The 21,626-nt window shown below is 45.9% G+C and overlaps 1 protein-coding gene across 3 annotated transcripts; it reads right to left on the reverse strand.

Moving 5' to 3' along the window:
* Positions 1–67: 67 nt before the first annotated feature.
* LOC128300439 (anion exchange protein 2) lies at positions 68–19,665 on the reverse strand. Of its 3 annotated transcripts, none has more exons than XM_053036493.1 (11): positions 19,606–19,665; positions 8,990–9,445; positions 8,799–8,905; positions 7,405–7,963; positions 7,177–7,323; positions 5,276–5,543; positions 5,138–5,221; positions 2,290–4,207; positions 2,027–2,221; positions 1,723–1,951; positions 68–1,634 (listed from the first exon to the last, which is right to left on the reverse strand). In XM_053036493.1, exons 1-11 carry the CDS (start codon positions 19,663–19,665, stop codon positions 1,560–1,562), a joined length of 4,098 nt encoding a protein of 1,365 aa, XP_052892453.1. In that variant the 3' UTR covers positions 68–1,559. The 3 variants fall into 3 exon arrangements, with proteins under 3 accessions (XP_052892453.1, XP_052892452.1, XP_052892454.1); XM_053036492.1 differs by lacking the exon at positions 19,606–19,665 and adding exons at positions 8,361–8,396; positions 15,775–15,861 and having other exon boundaries at positions 2,290–4,205; positions 5,145–5,543; XM_053036494.1 differs by lacking the exons at positions 5,138–5,221; positions 5,276–5,543 and having other exon boundaries at positions 2,290–4,205.
* Positions 19,666–21,626: the final 1,961 nt, after the last annotated feature.

Below are 21,626 nucleotides of genomic sequence, written 5' to 3' on the forward strand. Positions count from 1 at the left end.
TATTATTTTACATGTGCAATACATTGTAGTTCGTGTTTCGGATCGCGTTGCAAAGCAAAGTCGCCGATCGGTGATGAAATATGAATTAGTTTTTATTGTTTGTACCGGTTGGTTCGGTTTCGCTAACACGCTATCAGAAGGCTAATAATGTCCTCAAGATGACGCGAGAAATTGAAGAATTAATTTCAATTCGTACCGTCTACATGCACTAATCTAGTGTAAGTAATGCCAAGAGCTTTCTACGACACGCACGCACTGTGCAATGTCCTCGGCTACTGGCCCTCCTTAAAGGACCTCTCTCTTTATCTCTCTCTCTCTAGTAGTTACAGACTATCTAAAAAATATTGAAGCAAGATAAAATTCTCCTTCATAAACGTGTTCCCTCTCCCTGCGGCCACTGCACGTGTTTGGATGGCCGGCAGGAAATGTGCGATGCACACCCAACCGGCGCAGTGGTCCATTAGCTTTAAGTAACCCTCCTTGAGGCATTTGGCCCTGTTTGGCCGTTCTAACTGTCTTTCGAGCGAAGCAAAATGTGAATATATGTATATATCTCTGTGGAAAATATAATCTGTTCATCAACAAGAAACATAAACGAAACAAATCCATCGCTACGGCGGTCCCGTGCTACTACTCATGTTCTCGCCTACACTCACTACACACCGATCGGTACTGTTCTGCTGGTTGGCTTGGCCACTACAAACACTACAACAACAAATCTCGTTCCCTTACACCTACACACGCCACATCGCATCGCGGTGGATAGAAACAATTGCAGCATTAAATAGTCACAAAAATACACAACTTCATCCGTCTCGTTTGAGCTGTAATAGATATCCTGTCACAATGTTCCTTCTGTATCCCTGATACTGAGCTCTTGCGTTCCATTAAGTGATGTGAATTCCAAAGGAGCAAAGGTGGTGAGACAGCAACCGAAAAAACCCGGAGCTAGTGTTTTTTTTTAGGTTCGATTTGTAATTCTACTATTTTTTGCTGTGCGCCTTCCTTCGCTAAACCTTCGACCGCCCACATGGTTCCATGCAAGTTCCTTCACTTCCTGTAAGTAATACTGATCACAGACTGTTGTAGACACGCATACGCACACACTCACTCAGTTTCCACCGTTTTGTTTTTTGACCGATCGGTCGTCAGGATCCTCTGTATCCGTTCTTCAATCGGGAAGACGGAACAAAGGATAGTGTTTCTTTTTGATTGATGCCGTTTAATCGATTTTCCTACGTTACTTCTAATAATTTCGTTACGTAAAAGTGTGGAAATATATATACTTTGACGTGGAAACTGTTGTCAATAGTTGTGATTCGGTGTCGGAACGAGGCATTCCATTGCCATGCTGCTGGTGCTGGTAGTTATCATTGTAATAAATATATGTTAGTTTGTTTGCTTAAGGTCTTCTGTGGTCTGCTCGATGCATGATGGACCAGTAGACGTAGTAATTAAAAGCATGACATCAATAAAATTAAGTCTTTATCGCCATTGAACGATCGTCAACTTTTTCAAGTAAACAACAGCATCAAAACAGTTTAGCTCTGGACTCTCGATTAAGCAGGAATGGGAGCCTGTTCGTAGAAATCGGGTTCATCCTCTGCACCTTCGTTCGGTTGACTGCCGTCAAGCTGTGAGTTGTGAGCAAAAGAAGAAAGACCATTAACACCACCTCCAGTGAATCGTTTTGTTGATCAACTGTTCTCATGAATCACTTACCGCACGGAGCTCGAGCGGAGAAAAGACACTTTCCAACTGCTTCCGTATCGGTACCATCATGATCAGGAAGAAGGGGAATGCCAGTGAAAAGGGTGACGATTTGACGGCCCACAGCATGGCCAGTGCCAGTATCTGCACGAAGGTAAACAGATGCATCTTCCATGTCGGTACTCGCCGCACAAATGGCACTTGTGGATGATGCTTTACCGGCATCAGGTACAGCCGCAATCTGTAAAGAGAATACATTGGAGCAGCGAGTTGAAGTTGGTCCTCAATGCTTCCACATGATCATCTTCACACTCACCGTTCAAAGAACTGGACTCCACTCATGGAAGCTATGCCCATGTACAAGAACACACCGAACAGCACTGACATCGGGATCAAGCGCAAGATCGGTGCCATCGTCACTGACAGACCCACCATGAGCGACACGAAAAAGCCCGAAATTCTTTGCTCCTTCACGTCCGTAATGTGCGGTGAGTCTCCTGGAGCATGTGTTCTGTGGAAAGGGTTTCAAATTAGATTCGTCTGTAGATACTTTGAAGTTTGACACTGTGTTTCGCCTACCTCGACATAATAGTGACGGCCGACACGTGCGTCACCGAGCGTACCGTAGCAGCACAGTGCCACGGCATACCGAAGAACCCGCAGACCGTGTTGAGGAAGCACAGCAACACGATGTCCATATGCAAACCGGAACCCTTCTTCAAACCTCGCTCCGGTTTGTCCACGATCAGCTCGGAAATGTGCGTCTCCATGAAGATGAGAATGTACACCAGCAGGGCAGGAATTCCCGCCACGAACGGTAACCATCCGGGAACGCCACCGAGCGGAATGATCCATCCACGGCGGGTTTTATCGCTCGGCGAAAGTCCCTCCGGTACGCTCAGCTTTTCCGTGTACACCTCCGGGATCATGTAGTCGATCAGCACAAACAGAGCGATGGAGATCGGTACACCGAAGTCACCGAGCGCACGGCGCGCGTTACGTCCGAGGAAGTGCGAGTTGCGGAACAGCTTCAGGTAGTAGGCCAAGGAGAACGTACCCAGCGTAAGGATGGTACAGAAGAGTGCGGTGTTGGGTCGGTTCCGTGGCCCAACATTGTCCTCCGGAATGAGCAGATTATCCGAATCGATAGGAATTCCCAGCGTTCCGTTCACCACCGTCGTGAGACTCTCGGCAAGCAAACCGGCCGCAGTCGTACTGTTGCCCTCCTCCAGATACGGCATCGGTAGTGGTTGCGGTTCGGTGACGTTCTTGTAGAGATACTCAGCCAGCAGTGGATGTCGTGCGTACACGGATATCAATTTCATCACGGTTTCGACGATGTAGATTAGCGTGATGAGTGCGGAGAAGATTTCCTGCGTGAAGCGTGTGAACAGTCGCACATACACGCTGCCTTCAAAGGCGGAGACAACCAGCGCGATCACTGCCAGCCAGCACCCGACGTACACACGCACCGTCAGGAAGCTGAAGTTGTTCGAGTGACAGAACTGATTCAATGCCTCGTCGAACAGCAGCAGCGGCCCGGTCGTGCCGATGATGACCAACGGTTGGCCGGCGAGCAGATGAAACACGAGCCCCACCATCGAAGCCGAGACGAGCGTTTCCGAGATGCCAATCAGGTTGTGCGTCTTGTCGGAGGACAGCCCGCCGAACGTGATGGCTGTTGAGAGGGCCGCAAAGTACATGAAGATGGTCGCGGCCAGTGTCTCCGTGTTGAGCCCATCCATGATGTCGCTCTTGTACATCGGGTAGCGACGCTTAATGTCGTTGATCAAACCACCCCAGAACCGGTTGGTCTTCTCGAGCGGATGCTTCGGGGGTTTCTTCCCGCCACCGTCACCACCGCTCGATGCCAGCAGCTTCTTCTCCTCCTCGCTCGTCAGCAGCTGCGGTTGTTTGCTCTTGATCTTCTCGTCCAGTGCTTTTTTCTTGCGCAGCCGGATCATATCACTTTTGGCCTTCAGCTCCTCGAACGGCAGCAACGCCTGGCGTTCCCATTTGCCCGGCGGCAGCACGATCGAATCGTCCAGGAACTCGTTGATCGCGGACAGCAGTTCACGCCGGTCGTCCGCTTTGTAGGCAATGTCGTGGAAATGCTCGTTCGACATGAGCGTTGCGATCGACCGACCCACCTCGTGATAGTCCAGCTCGGTCTTTTGCGGGCCGAGCAGGATGAACAGGAAGCGCACCGGGATCGGAACCTCCGTAATGCTCGGCATCGGTATGCCCTCCGCCAGGCGCACGAACGCGATCGTCGGCTGCTCGAGAAAGTCAACCGCACCGACGAGCACGGTCGTCGCTTCGGCACCCTCGGGAATGCGCTTCAGGATCGATTCCTTCTGCGTGCGCATCTTGATGTCTTCCTGCGAGGAGGTGTACGTTTCCTCGCTGATGTTGATCCTCGTCTCACCATGCCCACCGTGGTGCCCGTTGATTTCGGTCGCCGGAACAATCCGTGGTTTCTTATCATCAACACTCTACGGTCGGTTATGGTGTGTGAAAAATGCAGAGCAAGAAAACTCAAGTAAGTAAATGTAGGAGACAAACGTTTACACATAGAATTGTACTAGAAAACAAGAAAGTTTTAAAGTTCATTGCAAGAAACGACTAAAAGCATCAACAGGACAAAGGGATATCTTACGGTAGCATTAACAATAGAAGCGATTAATAATATATCAAAGCCATAAACAAACAATGAAACGTAAAGCACAGTCTATACATGCAAACAATACAAGCCAACAATATAAGGTGATGGTTAGAAAACATACTAGACATTGTTACAGTTGATGAAAATGGTGATTATTTGTACAGTTTCTTTTGCAGTAACTTAAATACATGATTAAAATCATTAAAACAACTAATAAAGAAGATTAACTACCCTAAGGTTTAGAAGTCTATCTAAAACGTAAAGTATATTTTTAAAACAATTTAAAAACAACTAAAACTTATAAATTATTACTAAAAAATTTAAAATAACGAATAAAAAACATATAAAACTAATAAAAAAGATATACTACGTCAGTATTAACCTAAGAGCTAGTAAAATCGAACAAAACAATCACTAATAACAAGACACGGGAACAGTAACTCTGCCAACTAATGCTTCAAACGCAAATCAGGAGCAGGAAAAAGAAAGGCAACTAGGATAATAAAAGAATATAAAACGAAATAGTTTGTAGTGTCCACCTTTCCTCACAAACAACCGTAACGTATGCAAACTACAATCCAAGCTAGTGTGCGAGAGTGTTTGCGAGGAAAGCAAAGGAAAAGCGGTGGAACATTTCCATAAGATAGAGAGAGAAAAACAGAGTGATAAAGAAAGAACAGTGTGTGACAGGTGGGTCTTTGGAGCAAAGGAAGTACACTGCCGGTGGGAGTTTGTTGCTTAAATCAGTTCGATATATTAATTGATTTACAACTGTCAGCGATAAAGGTGAGTTATTTCGTCGCATACCAACGGCACTGGTGACCGTGGTTAGGGTCACCGGTGCTGCTGCGGCGGATGCGGCTGCCACCGCGGAGGACGCTGCCGCCGCCGTTGCCGTACTGCTGCTGTCCTGGCTCCCGGACCGCCTGCACCGGCCATGGTTCGCTCCGTGCCGCTGGTGCCGATCCTTCTGGGGGTTCGGGTGCTGCTGGTTGGGCGGCAGCTGGTTGCGGGAGGAAAGGTTCGGGCTCTGCCCGTACACCGAGCCCGGGTGCAGCGAGGGCGGACTGAGCGTGTAGCTTTGGGTAGGGCTTACGAAGGAATTCAATCGCCTAACGCCTACGATCACCTCACCATTGGCACCGTCCTCGGGGCGCATCGACAGCGACTGGATCGGGATCGATGGAATACACGGTGTGACAGACAGGCAACAGGCCAGCGGACGAATTTTTGGATGGATGTGGATTATTTGAGGTAGTAGGAAACGAAATCGAAACAAAACACAACGGTTGAAAGCGAGCGACGCAAGTTTTTTTGTGGATCGAACCCGATGAATATCTAAATCGGTTCTGCTCTACTGCGAAACACACGGGGGTCTTTTCTGATTGTGGACACCCCATTCCCCAGGTGTGGATTTGATAGTCTTTCTTTGTTGCGTGCGTGTATTGCTGTTTGATGCGATAAATGGCAGATGGTACGGAACTACACGACGGGATGGAGCTGAGCAAGAAATGATATTTTTGTACACGAATTTTGTTGATTGCTTTCCCACTTGACATGACGACAAAAAACCAATCAATATGATACTCATATATACACACACACACACACACGGAGACACGGACACACACACATCAGCAATTCAGGTAGCAGGCCACCTTATGTTCAAAGGCACAACGGTGAGGACATTCTCGCATTCACACAAAGCCAAGCGCACCATCGAAACGGCCATTCACACATCATACCGGCCATTTGCTAACCCTTCCATGAGCCGAGACAGTGGTGTAACTTTCCATCAATCGTATTTAAATAATAAATTATAAGAATGTAATAATAAATTAATCTACTACAGCACTATCACCTGAATAATACCACTCAATTCAAGTGAAGAAACTCCTCGTAATAATTCTACTACCAATTAACTCCACTTAACCATTCAAACATTTAAGGGTTAGCAAGCTTGGGGGTTGAGTGATGGGTGAAAATTGGCCGCTTTTCCTGCACCGCAATGCTCCACACAACATCAACATTTTCATCCAGAAAGGGGGTTGGGTACACCTGGATGAGCCTCGATGATGTTAATGACGGGACGTGTAATATTTACAGCGAGATAAAGAGAGTGCAACGGAGACCCTACACCCCTGTAGAGGGGTTTGTTGGGTGACCGCTCGATTGATTACCAATTGGCTAGTGTTTGTGTTAGTGTCAGTGTGGTCGAAAAATACCAAGTGTTCCATGCTACGATCATATATACGAAATGCTAGGTTCTAAAAGTAAATAAAAAAGATCGAGTAACGAAAAAACCGATAATCATAATTCGTGATGAGTGCGAAGGTGGTGGAATGAGCCGTGCGGGTCAATGCACTCCGCCGGGTACAGGGTGGGGAAAAGAAAGGACATTTCTTAACAAAACTAGCTAACCAGTTTCCAGTTCAACTACGAAACGATTCCAATCAACCTAATCGCGTTAAGGTGTCCTTGCTGGACATAAACTCTCAAGGACGACCGCAACCTCAATCATCATCGGGGGTGGTTGCTTTTGAATAAATAATTTGTTCTGCTAGCTGTCCTTAAATTTCCGACCCGGTCCCCGGACGACCCGACCCGGGCGGGATGAGGTTATGAAGCTACCGGAAGTTAATTAGTGATGAGAGTGGGGTGTAATAATAACGCTACCGTGTCGCAAATGGGAAATCGTTCAATGAGGATAGTGTGGAGTGTGTACAGGGTGTGTTTTGAAGAGTTCCCGAATTCCCGTCGTCCCGCACCGTCACGTGCAACCGTTGATAAGGACCACTCACCTGAAGACTCGTGTAGCTGCTGTACTTCCGCTTGGGAGCGAACGAGAACCCACCGTGCGAGCTTTCGTTGACGTGTCGATGGCGCAGCAGCAGTGCCCGCATGATGACCGCCTTATCGTCCTCATGGATCAGCTCGTCGATGACCATCTAGAAGGGCGAGCAGGGCTGTTAGGATGTTGACTGGTGAGGCTCCATGGAAAGCCCACCCTGCAACCCACCGGCACTTACCTGCTCCACAACCCTGTAAGCAACCGAGGGCAGGTCTTTCTCCTCCAGATCCATCAGCACGACACCCGTCTCGAGACAGCGGCGCAGATTCAGCAGCGAGTGGAACGACAGAGAGGCAACGTGCGGACGGCCCCACCGATCGGCGCCCTCCTCGACGTCCTCCTCGTACTTGATCCAGCGGGCCGTCTCCTTCCATTCCCGCTCCTCGCCACTGCCCGTCAGCTCGTCCAGCTGCACGAACACCTCGTGCGGGCTGTGGTCGTACATCTTCTTGTACTTGCCGGTCGGCAGCAGGTGATGCAGCTGCGGTGCCTCCTTGCGATTGATGTTCACCATGGACGAACCGGACTGGGCGCTCACCTTGTGGCGCCGCAGCGCCCGCGGATCGTCCGACCGATGCGACGTCAGCTCGTCGATGTCCGCCTCCTGCAGGGTGGCATCTTCCGGCTGTACCGAGATGCGACGCCCGGTCGGGCCACCCTCGGTACCGCTCTGCCGCCGCCATTCCGGATGGTACTCCTGCAGCGAGAACTTCCGCGATTTGTGCGGATGATGGCGTCTATCGCACGTAGGAAGGAAGATAAGACGGGGAATCAGCGAATAGTTCTGTGTTATTGGCTTAAAATCGACGACAAATAGCTCTCGGTTCATTTCCTGCGGTCGCATCCGAGTAGCCGGATATTGAGCGACAATCAACGGAAAACGGGTTTGCTCATGCTGCAGGGTGACGATATGAAGCGTTGGAGTTTATAATATAATTCAAAGCGAATCCTTTACAATAATTTAATATCAAAAAGCAGTTTTATAACTTTTAAAATAGCAAATCATCGCAAAACATCTGTAATGTTCAAATCAAGGCTAAAAAATACTGAACAGAAAAGCATGCAAACATTTTAATAATGTAAGAAAAGCAATGAAGGAACATTAACTCCATATCAAGAGGCTCCTTCACTAACCTTTTACTACGGACGGGTTTGCTTTGTAGAAATTTCCTTTACGATTGACGACGATGGGACGAAATGGTATAAAACGAGTGTGAGTTTGTTTTTTGTTTAATTTTTTGATGAATGTTTGTATAAATTATTGCTGTTCGTTAGACTGAAGCGTAAGGCTTTAACATGGCTGTATGGAGAGTGTGCACCCATTAAGGCTTCATCTTCACTAAAAAAAGAAGAATGTTTCACAATACGCAAAGGGTGCTCAAAAGGTTATCTTGAGTGCCCTATTGTGGAAACATCATTGGCACACTTGCTGGAATGGAAGCGCTTTTCTTACAGCCCCCCGGAACCCGATACGGGGAAGGGAACGAATGGACGATCCCATTTCATGACAGCATTCTTTAGAATTAGCTGCCCGATGATACACCTCCAAACATGCGCTCTTGCGGTACTTACTCCGTGCGTCGACGGCGCTCCTCGTTGCTGTCCTCTATCGGTAGGCCCTCGATCTGTGCGCCCTTGTTGTCCTTGTCAAAGTGCACATTTCTCCTGGCGTTCGTATCCTGGCGGGGGAGGGAACGAACAAAAAAGAAACATCGAAAGCAGTGCTGGAATGTTGCTCATACCCGAAGCACCCTGCTACTTACCCACTGTTCACCCTGTACCGTGCCCTGATCGACCACCGGCTCATCGTGTACGGTTTCGCTAAAGTCGTTCGACGTGTTGTCCGCTAGCGTGGTGTTGTTGGCCGTCGACGGTTTCGTGTCCGTCGTCTCGCTCTTGGACGAGAACGAGATCGGGCTGGTCGGGGTGGTGGTCGGCGGCGAGGATACCGGTTTGCGGCCCTCATTGCTGGTGTTGTTCGGTTTGTTGTTGCTGTGGTTGTTGCTAGTGTTGCTCGCACTCGAGGTGGTGTCCTGATGCATTTGGCGGTCCGCGCCGTCCGGAACGCGTTGCGCTTCGTCGTATTTGAGCGGCGAGTTGTCCAGGATGACTTCGTCCTGCAGGCGGTTCAGTTCGAAACGTTCCTTCTCGGCTGTCGTACCGAAGACGCGCTCAATTTCATCATCCAGATGCACCTCGTTCGGGTCATCGTTGCTGGTCTGTAAAGGATGGATGTATTTTATTAGAATCAAAAAAAATCTAACGGTGACATTTAAAAAAGAACAAAAAATGTCCAACGCCACAACTTGTTGCCCACTTTATCATGTTGGGCCGGAAATAATCTTGCAGCAAACGTCTAATACCCGGGAGGTACGATTAGACGGGAAAGTTTAGCGTACGGTAACAACAAGCACGGCAACAATCAGCGACCGTCGCGCGTTAAAGCGTAGTTGCCCCAAGTCACGCGATCTTGTTTTATCGAACGTCATCATCCAGTCATTATTTGGAACACGACGAAAACTCCGACAGCGCACCAAACACCGTTTCGTGACGGGAGAGGGGAGGTTTCTTTTTAGCGACAAACGATTTCATACGCCCGCATTGCCCATAACGGACGGATTTCGGCACAGGAGTTGCATGGTTTAAAAATAAACCATTAAACTAGCGTTCGTACTCGCTGCCAAAACGGCGACCGGGACCGTGACAGTGACATTCAATCGCTTGAGTACACGGCGTTACTGTACTAGCGAGGGAGTGTTCTAACGGTCTACAAGTCGAATCGAGTGTTTTATCGATTTTGTTGCGTTTTGTTTATCATTAATCTTCACTAAGAAATGACGATCCCGCTTGAAGTATTGTTGCGCTAAAGAATTTTTCTTGATTTTTAGGAATTTCTTGGGAATTTTCTTTTTTCTTTTCTTTTCTTTTAAAGGTGACCCGTTAAGCCACACCTGCCAAAAAAATCCTCTGCTTTCATTCAGTCGAATCAGTCCAATAGCCACTCGCCACTAGTGCGCATCAAGTGTTCCGTAGTGAAATATTCCCCCCAATTTCACCTACGGTATGTGCCCGTGTAGGTAGCAACAAAACTAACGCACCGCATCAAAGGTAACTAACGTCATCTCGAACACGGAAAGCGGAATTAAATTTCGTGCCTCGGCGTGCTTCTATTTCAGTTACGCGCGTAAATAAGGCATTCGATTAACGGTACACAAATCGAACCGGGTGGGCGAATTGAAAATGTTTCATCAAACGAACTCAACGGTTTCGCTTTGTCGGTGGATCGCGCGTGGCACGGTAAAGGTGCTAACCGGTTTGAAGAGCTGCCTAGAGCGCCACGGCAACATCCATTGTGACCTCCGCATCATTGTGCCGTGAGCGGTGAACGGTGTGAAGCCATCTAAAAATATATTTTCCCATCGAGTGGCACAAGGCTGCCACGGTGTGATAAAAGTAAGGCCGGAATTTTAAGCCAAATGAAGTGCGTTTAATTGGCAAAAATCGGTGTACTTTTGTGATGGTTCAGAATGGAGGCGCCCGGTACTTGACAGATTTTTTTTCCGAAATGTGACATAATGAGTTTCTAATAATATATTTGGTTTGAAATTCCTAAGAAGGAAGCAATAGAAAGTGAACAAACGTTCATTAAAATTGTAAAATAAAATGAATATCGTATAGAAATAACGATTCCAACGAAGAAAAGATGACAAAACATGTATAAAAACAAGTTAATAAAGTCTCTCAATAAACTTCAGTAAATAAATCTCAATAAATATCCGGTTAATTTGTTTGGAAACACCCATAAAAGAAACCTTGAAGAGTCTTCTATTACTCACCACTACACTTAACGATGTTCCATACAACCTCTATAAGGGTGTCGATTTTCTATATTGCACTGCTCAACTGAAGTGGATACTTACTCGACAAACGCAAGCACAACACTTCTAATTGCTTTATCAATATGATACGCACAACACTATCAGTACAGTGAGGCAAAATTTCTACCAGTCCACGACAGAAACAGTAGCCCAAGTGGTCGGGATTAAATTGTTCCCGCCGTGATTTCACCACCGCTAATTGTTCGTTCGATGCTTGATCGGTTGAAGGGCCGCACAGACTGTCTGACGGGCCGCGTAGGTAAGTCGCACACTCCAGAACAGTTGTCAGAAGACTGGGAAACAATTGTTCACCACCAGCAAAAAAAAAACCGGCACACCCGTTGTGTTTATTTTTTTCTGCGACGCATTTTTACGCACTATTTTGGAAAAAGGATAAGCACTTAACCGGAAAACCTTCGGAAGGGAGTAAAAAGTAGAAAAAACTGGAACACTATTAAACGCACCCAACAGTGGAAGAAACAAAACGGTTAATGAGACGTAAACGCGAAACGAGAGAGCGAAGCAAATCGACCTGCGTCAGTGAATCGATACGATCGCGCAAATTTGTCGAGCGCTTCATAAAACAGCAACGAGCCAACGGTCGCGACGCGTCTCATTAGCATATTTATTTTATTATAATGAAGTCCTTCTATGCTGCCCCACGAGGCCATCCTTTACACCATGACGATGAGTGTGTGTTTGCAATATGGTAAAACCTTCCATTCGTCGATTAGTTAAACAATGGGCGGGATGTGAGGGACGTGATGAGATAGTTTTGCTACTTTTGCAACCTTAACATGGACGACAAATGTTACATGATAAAGTTGTCTCCAGTGCTCGATCGATGTCGAAGGAAGATACAAGGAATGTAAACGTGTAGACAACCGAGCACTGGCGACATTCGGTCGGAAAAGGATTAATCAAATTTATGGTGGATTGGCCGGGGGGTTTTTTAAATAAAAACCACAGTTTCAAGGGTAAAGTTATAATAAAGCGAGCTCAATTTTTAATTTAAGTTTGCCTCAAACAAATCTCACGTGGCTCAATCTCAAAACCAATTCCAACATCAAGCAAGCAAAACTTAAACAAAAAAACATGTTACGGTCCGCCCGACATGGCCAGCAGACACGCGAGGTTCTGCGATTTTGATTCGCCTTTTTTTTAGCCTCGTAAAGTTCGTAAACTTGAACCAACCATCCAGGCCCGTGTTCGGGGCAAAACAACCATTTGCATAAACATGAACATAAATTTGCCAGCCCGTGCCCTTGACCCTTTGCCACCGGCCTTGCCAAATGCTGCCGACCCAAAATCCCCATGCTCGATGACCCTTTGACCTGGGCAGTGGGGTTTGTTTTGGTGATTAAGAAGCGTTGGCTGACGGCTCTTAAAATCCCATTTGCACGATCCGCGTGAAGACGTCTCGGTACGGCACACACACACACACACGAACGGTACGCGATTGCATAAACAAAACAATAAATAATCTAACGATTGCACGAATTCGCAATCTTGCGCGCAATAAACTGTATTCGAATCGATTCTTCAAAGGGAACGGAAAGAAAGAAACATCAGGTTGGAGTAAAAGATCTCTCCCAGAAACGATCGCTTTTCGCTGCGGCAATTTAAGTAGGCCGGGTGAGAATTTCAACCCGCCGTCAAATGACGATCGATCGTGCGGGATTACTTTCGCGTAGGTCACGAATAAATCACAAATTTGCAGCTCATCAAGTACCGCTCCCGCTAGTGTGGCCAATCGAAAATAGAACTGTTTGCAAATATTTTGTTTGTTACGCATCACGCTCGTGTTCTGGAGTGATTGCAGCTCTTTCACTCTGCCTTTTTTTGCATTTCGGAGCTTCCTCTATTCCGCTCACGTGCAGTTTTCAATTTTGGGTCTAAGTTTTTTTTTGTTTGTTTGTTCGGTCACCAATATCATCACGAAACACACTAACGTCACCGTAAGGGGGCACTCGAGGACATCAGCAGGTAAGCAAAAAGGATTGCTCGGACTTTAAACTGTGTGGGAATGGCCGAAAAAGGAAACAATGTTCCATCGATTTTGTTTGTAATGGAGTGGGATTTTTTGGTGCGGCATACACCTTCCACTCGTACGTACGCGTCTCATTTTGTTTCTTTAAGTGTGTACAAAGACGTAAGTAGATGATTTGTAGGTAAGTGAGATGTCACACACGCAACACAAGTGACAATCGTTCTTTCTCATCGCACAAATCACTGAACTTCGTGTTGTATATCGCGTGCAAATTATGTCTAAAAACACGATAATTTCTCGTCACACATTTTTCACAATCACACCTTTTGTAGAGCACCTGCTTGAACTAGGCGAAGAGAAAAAAAAGGAAAAAAAAGTATAGCCTCAGCGTGCCAGGGCGTACCAGCGCGAGCGGTGCAGATGTTTTCCCGTCAAGGTTCCAGCCACATCTGAGCTCGCGGCCCATACAGTGCGACCCACATCTTCGCGTTTTCGGAGGAAATCTATTTATCAGGGAAACTCTCCAGATTTCCTCGAGTGCGCTCTTCCCCGGCGCTCTCGCGATGGTGGTTGCGGTAGGCGTGAGAGTGGGCGCTACTGTTTTGTCAACTTTACCGCCACACTGGCCGTGACACCGGACGACCCGGTGGTTGTCCGCGTGGTGATGCTCCATGTACGAGGAGCGCCACGCACGGCACAAACGAGTGCCTTTATCTAGCCCGCGGCGAGAGGAAAACACTCGACCGAACCACGAGGATATTCGTTCGAAATCGAGAGAAAAAGAGAGATAGAGAACGAGCAAGAGTTGCTGGTTAACAGCGAGGTGCAATATTTCATCGAGAGCTTGATGAATAAATTATTCAAAAATTCCTTGAAATAAATAAAAAAACACTCCCTTTAGATAAGTTCACCGTCAAACATATAGTTTCCCTGAGAGAACTTACCTACCCTAACTAGCCGCACCAAAGAAAGTGAATCTTACCCGTGAGATAAAGCTCACTACACCGAGCAAGGGCTCAGCCGCTTGCGTGAGAGCAACGGCATGAGCAAGCGCTTGCACAAACCCCGAGAGCAATGTTTTAGAATATTCCCAACCCACTCGGCCCAACTCAATCACCAATGTCACGAACGTGGAACGCGTAACGTTTGGAAACATTTGCCAATATAATCCATCTCGCCTGCCATCCTCTTGAGGTTCGCGTGCTTTTTTTTTGTATCACGGGCACTCACCAAAGTTCAATGTTTATCTACCCCATCGCGTACCGTAATTTCTCTGGGAAAGGGAGAAACGTTTTACCCCACAAAGAGAGACACACACACGCGCGCGCTATCTGGGGCAATAGCACAACCAGTGGTGATGGTCAAGGAAGGCAGTACCATGCTGCTCCATTGCCATTGCTGGGAGGTGAAAAAAAAGGGTGAAAGTGAGAGTACGGTCGTGAGTTCGGTTCGTGCTCGATTGCTCACTGCGGGCAGAAACGGGTGGGTCAGGTTGTTGATTTTTTTTTCTTCTGCAATTAGTTTGCAGCTCGCTCGCTCAGCTTGGCTCTCAGCAGGCGGCAAAAGCTCTTCACATACGGGACCGTCGCACAGCTGATATTGGGTGTTTTTTTTTTTTTATGAACCTTTTTTCCATTTGTGGTTTCTTTTTTTTTGGTGCTGTTTTCCCGTGTGGATGAGTTCGTGTTTTCATTACTGTTCTTTTGTTATTGACTGCGCTGATTGTATTATCAGTTTTGTTGTGCTCTGATTACTGCTTTATCGTCTGACCTTGCCGTTGACTCTTCTTTTGGATCATTTTTGGACCTCTCGAATGTATTTTTGTATCAACTGCTTTAAATAATTCCTTCTCGAAACTTGTTCGAAAACATATTAAATAATATTAGTGAGAGATTTTTTCGTCAACTAAATAAATAAATAAGTATACACCCACTACCGATAGCAATATGTCTTCATTTGAGTGTTTCCATCATCTCATCGGATCTCTTATACTCTCCACTTGATTTATTCATATATCCTTTGCATTGTTGTGGCGGTACAAGCAACTTCCATTACTGGACACAAAGCGTACACGGAACGCTACAGAAGCATTACTCTCCGTCACCGTGTGCGCTTCACTTATTGAAACAATCCATCAATCATAGCCAACGGCACTCTGCTAGAATAGATCTCCGGACCGAGACCGTCTGCATTGTGGTCGCTTCTTCACCGTTCTCAAGGTCTGATGCGATGAGTTAGATTTCATTTCGCCCGACCGTATGTTGCGTTGGCCGGTCGTAAACCGGTGAAACCGTTCGCCACAATGTCACCGGCACCCAGTTTGGCACATTTCATTCGACGGATGCCAGGTCTAGGTCAACGATGGTCTGGACCGATGAAAACCGAGCCGCAAAGCGAACGACACAAACATAAAGCACTGCCGTTGGAGCAAGCCGGGTGCTAATGGTTTTTGGTTAGATGTCACTGGCACTGTAGCGCATGTAGTTCGGTAATAACTGCGGCATAAATGAGATTTACCAGCACAGATGCATAGCTTGGTGCAGGAGAAAAAGGTGGACACCATAATTGGATGCACCTGGGTAGCCGCGTAAATGGAACGTGAACCGAGAGAGCAACGATCGAAAACAGCCACACCGGTGTGTTGTGGAACTTAAAGCATTGTTTGTTTGAAATAACTTACAATCATACTATATTTATCCCGTCCATTCCACGATAAACGCCTCCGGAATGTGCCATCGACGGCAGCAATCGCAAGCAAACGGTTCATTATGCACTGATATCACTTCACCGTTTCACTAAACTTCTCCAACGAGGGGGGAAAGCCCAACACTCTTAGAAAGCTGCTCCGGTAGTTCAGTGATCTGGCCGATCTGGCTCACATCAGCCGCGAAACTGAACTGTTCGATAGGGCGTCGTGGCTTGAATAATGATCGTCGCGATGATCTGTGCCGAAATACACGTGACCACCGTGATCGGCTGCATCACGAAATGTTAATTTCGCTAATTGTGCAACGTTTTTCGCCGGTTCCGCAAAGCCATTTATACACCTTTTTGGCCATATTGTGGAAGGTGCTAAAGTTCGACCAAAAAGGTAACGAGAAAACAACGACCACACACACACAACACAACACAATCGTTTGTTTAGCATTGATCGTTTAGTAGCGGTGACGTTTCGGTTAGCACCAAGGTACGAAAGCGGAGCGTGTTTGTTCAGCGCATCACACAAAAGCGATCCCTCTTTTCGATCCCGCAGACCGTCGAGTGCCATCAATTATGAAACTCCGCCACTTGGTGTTGGGTGTTTGTGCTGGAAGAGAACAGTTCTATTTTTGGGTGGGCAAATATTGGCAGTTGCTAAAACTGACTGTTATCTTGATAAGAGTGGAAAGTTTTGTTTTGTTTTTTATGGTGTAAATAGCATCGAACCGTAACGTTCTTTTCAATGAATTAACATCTTCATCAGTTGAAACTTCAAGGACGTTCAACACATCACTTCGCCTAGGGCGTGCTTTACGCACGCATACAATGTTCCGCTCACCGTTAAACAATTAAACGATACAAGTTCCATGTTTTGTTGTCTCTCATGCTAGCTCTAACCGAAACTGTTTGACTTTTTAAAGACACCGTACCCGTACGAAACCGGAGAAAAAGAATGCATTTTTGATGCGCCATAACGACTCTACACAACAAACTAACCCCATCGAAAAGGGGGATTCAGGGCCGGGGCCGGTGCCAGGTGTTTTGGATGCACCGGAATGGATCGATAGCTTATGTTCAAGGTCAAGTGCAAAAACGGTTATCAGTGCCACATACCTTAACTACGGGTATGCGACAACCGGTCTTCTATGTGTCTTATGATTTTTAAATAGAACTCTCACAGTCAAAAAAAAAACAAAACGAAAGAAAATATTCTTTGAAGTCACAATAAAGTTTGATGGATGGAGACGCCTAGTGTTTTATCGTGATGTGTATAAATTAACTAACCATAATTTATATTATAGTATTTTTTTGAATATTTAAAAATAAATAAAAAAAAACTGTAAAGTTTTTATTCTCTAACTGCTACATACCAGAAATCCTCTTGCTTTGAACTTTAAAATTGGAATAATTTTACTCATTTTTGCAGGCGTATTTCAAACAATCTCACACTTATACATTCACACAAAATGCTTCACGGGTTTAGTTTTATATTTTTTACATCTCCGCTGCTTCACTAAACGCATCATTGCACTTGCAGTAGCACGCGTATTCAATTACACTTATCGGTGGACATGTTTTCCGCCCGGAATCGGCTGAGTACTGACTGGCGACGGACGCCGGCAAAAGAAGCCACTAGGTCCGGTCCGGCACTACGATAATGGTCGTTGCAAACCCAACAAAAGCGCTCCAACTGTGGCCACAAAGACACGCAACAGCACGTGGGAGCGTCCGTTGTCTCGTTACGTGTAGGTGTATGGTGTAAAAAGCAACAAACTACCAAGGATGGTGATAGACGATGTACCTAGGTTGCTTAAATTAGTTGACTCACCTTATGAGACAACGTAGTGTGTGTATGTGTGGATCTTAAATAACCCAAAACCAAATATTCATGAATATATCATAAAATAATGTTGTGCCTCTTGTAAACATTCATCACTATTCAGAAGATGTGGTAGCCTTTTTGAAGTAAAGTTATTGTGTACGAAACTGAACCACCCTGTAGATATTGGTTTGCAACCGTCGTGCACTGGGGCGACACATCACGCGTAAGTCACGGAAGGCAAACCTAACCCGCCTCCACCCGCAGAAGGCAACGGACCCGTCGGACGAGCATCAGGTCGCGGTTGTGCAGTTTACGCTACGTAGATCGATTTCCGCGTCACCGGCACCTGACGTATGCCGGCAAAACGGGGCACATACAGTAAAAATCAATCGATATATGTGCATTCCACGCCACTGGAACGGTACGCATACGTACGCGGTGGTGTAAAGTTACGCTACAATTTCCCTTCGCTTCGCCACTAATGTATTCTAAGCGGCATATACATGATGGCTGATTTGTGTGGTGCTCAAAGTTCACCCGTGAGCAGGAGCACCTTATCAATTGGGATTCAAACCGGCAGAAACGGTTGATTAATTTTGAAAGTGTTTGTAAATCACATCTAATCATTTGTCGGCTGTTTGATTGGGTCGCTATTAAATGATTTAATTGGTTATTAAGATAAGTCGGGTTGATTGCTTTTGCGTTCAATCGCGTCAGTCGAATATGATTAAATGAATTCAAACAAATTTATTGCACATGGTTAGTGATGTTAAAATCCTGCAAGACACCTTGCTCTACAACTGTGGAGTAGTATTCGGTCAATACAAATGCAACAGATCGCTTCCATCGTTTGACGGTAGAGGGCGCTGCATCGTGCAGTGAAACCGATCAAGCCGAGGATACCCGTGCTAAGAGGATCAACAACCGAGAGGAAACGACCTCGATAAAGCTAAACCGGGGAACGAGGACGTAGTGTTTTAGCTCTTCTAAATGGCCAAATTTAAGGCAATCGATTTGGCAAATAAAGATGGCTTAAAAAAAGTCGTTTTTGTGTGTTGTCAATGCTTGGTAAGGTAATTGCTTATCGCAACAACAGCAAACAGATGTTGGCACAGCAACAAAGCGGCTTAGATAAATTCCAAAAGCTCCAAAAGGCAAGAGTTCTTTATCTCTTCGCTTCAATGTGCCACCGGCGAATTTATATCTCATGTACTAGAATAATCCGGTTCAGAAGAAACACGTCCTAGCTGACTACCAAGCCACAATCGATCAAGCTAAACTCTTTTCGCTGCACTAACTTCTAACGAAAATGGCTTCTTTCTTATCAGTAGCGTTATACTGCTGTGAGATACATAATCGTATCTAGTTTTTACTCCCCTTACAGCATTACACCGATGGGAGTGCGTGGTTTATTGCACCTTCCGATTGTCAAAATTGCTGACAAACCAGGCATGATAATTCAGCTGCCGGAGTGAAACATGCGCGAGCTAAATGAAGAAGCTAACGCAGATAACGCACCTACGCCATGGTGTCACTTAACTAGTAACGCATTTCTTAAAAAGAATGAAGGTTAAGTGGGATCTTAAATGTTGCTACGCTAGCTTCATAATTCATTTGCGCACAATAGTGAGACAATATTCCATTGCCTGGTTAAGGTTGTTAGACCTCTTTTGCAGTTGCATTTAAATGAAAACCATTCCGCATTTCTTATCAAATGGTACTGGTGAGCAGTACAGTTGTTTTTTTTGCGAATTCTTTTATCGCTTCTACAAGCTTTCGATAAGCGACTGCAGCTTTTTGGCAAACCCTGTCACCAATGGTGTATTATCAGACAGTTTAGTTGACCAACCTCCCCATGGTCGGATCGGTGAAAGTTACATCAGCACATGGCAACAGGTGAAATTGCTTTCCAACAAAAAAAGAAAGTAGTTCCAGTTTCTATTATCAGCCGTGGGAATTCAGTAGGGAAGCTGATAGTAAAGCACTTACCTCCTTGGTGTGAAATCCTAGGAAGGACAATTTCCGCACATTATTGTCCCGGCGGCTCATGGTGATGCGTTACGCGTCACAGTTACACTGAATTTCTGTTTCACCAGGAAGAACTATTGCAACTCCTACTAACTTTAATTCACCAAACACACCACACACTCCACAGAAATTGTTCACTTATGTGCTGTCACTGTCACTTTGCTAACGAATCAGTCGATTAATCTGGAAAGTAATGATAAACGTTTAATAAATTACAATGAAAAAAAACACTAAAAACACTTCTTCTTGCTTATTCTTGGTAAAAAAAACGAATCACACTAGTCACCAATAAACAGCCACCTCTCCAGAATGGAATCGGCGCGCGCACAACCACGAAAAACAGTACGATCTCGTGCCAGCACGTTGCTGCTACTGACCGTACGCTCTGCTCGCACGGGTAACTTTTGCACATCGCCCGACCACGCTCGGGAACTGATCTTTGTCGGCTGATAGGAGCGGTACCTAGCGTCCGCGCCACGCTTCTTACGCATTACGCAAGCTGTCGGGCACACCACCGCGTGTGTATTCGGGGTGCTTGGCTCACCCGATCACCTTCCACCGGAACGCCAGTTCGCAATCAGCTCGTTGTACACATACGGAGCAACAATTTAGTCGCAAGTTTGATTATCTGCCCAGAAACATATCTCTCGGCTCGGTTCGATAAAGAAACCGTTCTTTTTACGGCTCCTCAGAAATAGGCCGTGAATCAACAGGATGGCCCTAATTGGTAGGCGAAGTTGTGGAGTTTAATTTAATTTTTACCGAAAAAGGAACGTCTCATTAGGGAATTTCAATAAATAATTTCTTGAAGCGCAAAACAAGGAATTGAATCCACGGTAAGCAGAAACAGTAAACAGATGTCGTTATCGCTAAGTGAATTAAGATAGCGACACCAATCACCTACCAACACGTGAATTTATTTTGATAGCTTCAGTTTTGTTTTCCACTATCATTCACGCCAAACATCCCTCCAAACTAATCCACGCGCAGGATTAGTGCCTAATGGGGTGATTTATTTCCTGCCGGAAAAAATACCCAAATACTCCTCTGTCCTTGAGAGCATAGATCTTGTCTTCCGGTTTGGAAGATAAAAACCCCAATCTATGATGAAGTCAGTCAGGTAATTTAAACTCAGCCCGCCGGTGTAGCAACAGTCAAACGGGCGAGTGAATAAGTGTGAAGAACGAACGGAATTCTAGTCAATACAATCGTCCGAGATCGAGATCGTCCGCTGCAACACACAATAACACATCGAACCGTATCAATTGAAGTATGATTGATTTCATTTATCGTCGTCTCACCGTCGCAGGTCCATTCTTTGCGTGGTGAGTTCGTACGGATGTTTTTTTTTCTCTCTTTTGAACAAATAAACACAACAATGGTGCGCCTCATCCGAACGACAATCGAACATTATGATGTGCGACCGAACCGGGGACGTTGGCGGAGCAAACCGGAAGATAACGCAACCAATCGAACGTAAAACGTGCTTCTGGTATTTACTGTTTATTCACCACCAGGTTTAAAGTACTTCTGGGACAGACACCTCGGTTCGTTTTGTTGAGCGTAAAATTCAACTCGCAGTGGTCCGCGGTGGCACAACACGATAGACAAGCGTTAGTGGAAAATCAAGTGCCTCCATGCTGTTGCACACGAGTCCCACGCAGGTCGAGGTCGTAATCAATTTGTTGATATTTGCGATACACTTTGCTGTGCGGTGCTGGGAGGATTACGAAATAAATTAAATTACCGGTCGCTTTATCTGTTCTTAACCGCTGGAGAACGACGGAAAACAGTGGAAAAGGAATGTTTTCCCAGCCCAGGAGGATGAATGTTATTACTTTAGATAGTGTGCAACGACATGAACATGTTTGAGGATCATAAGGTGGTTGTTTTAGTTTTTTAAACTCAATACCCGATTGATAATAACGACACGATTGATTAGAAACAAAACAACTCTTCCGTTGTGTTGAACAAGAAGCGAA

The sequence above is a fragment of the Anopheles moucheti genome, chromosome 3 (assembly GCF_943734755.1).
Source record: "Anopheles moucheti chromosome 3, idAnoMoucSN_F20_07, whole genome shotgun sequence".
In the NCBI taxonomy this organism is placed as follows: Eukaryota; Metazoa; Arthropoda; class Insecta; order Diptera; family Culicidae; genus Anopheles; species Anopheles moucheti.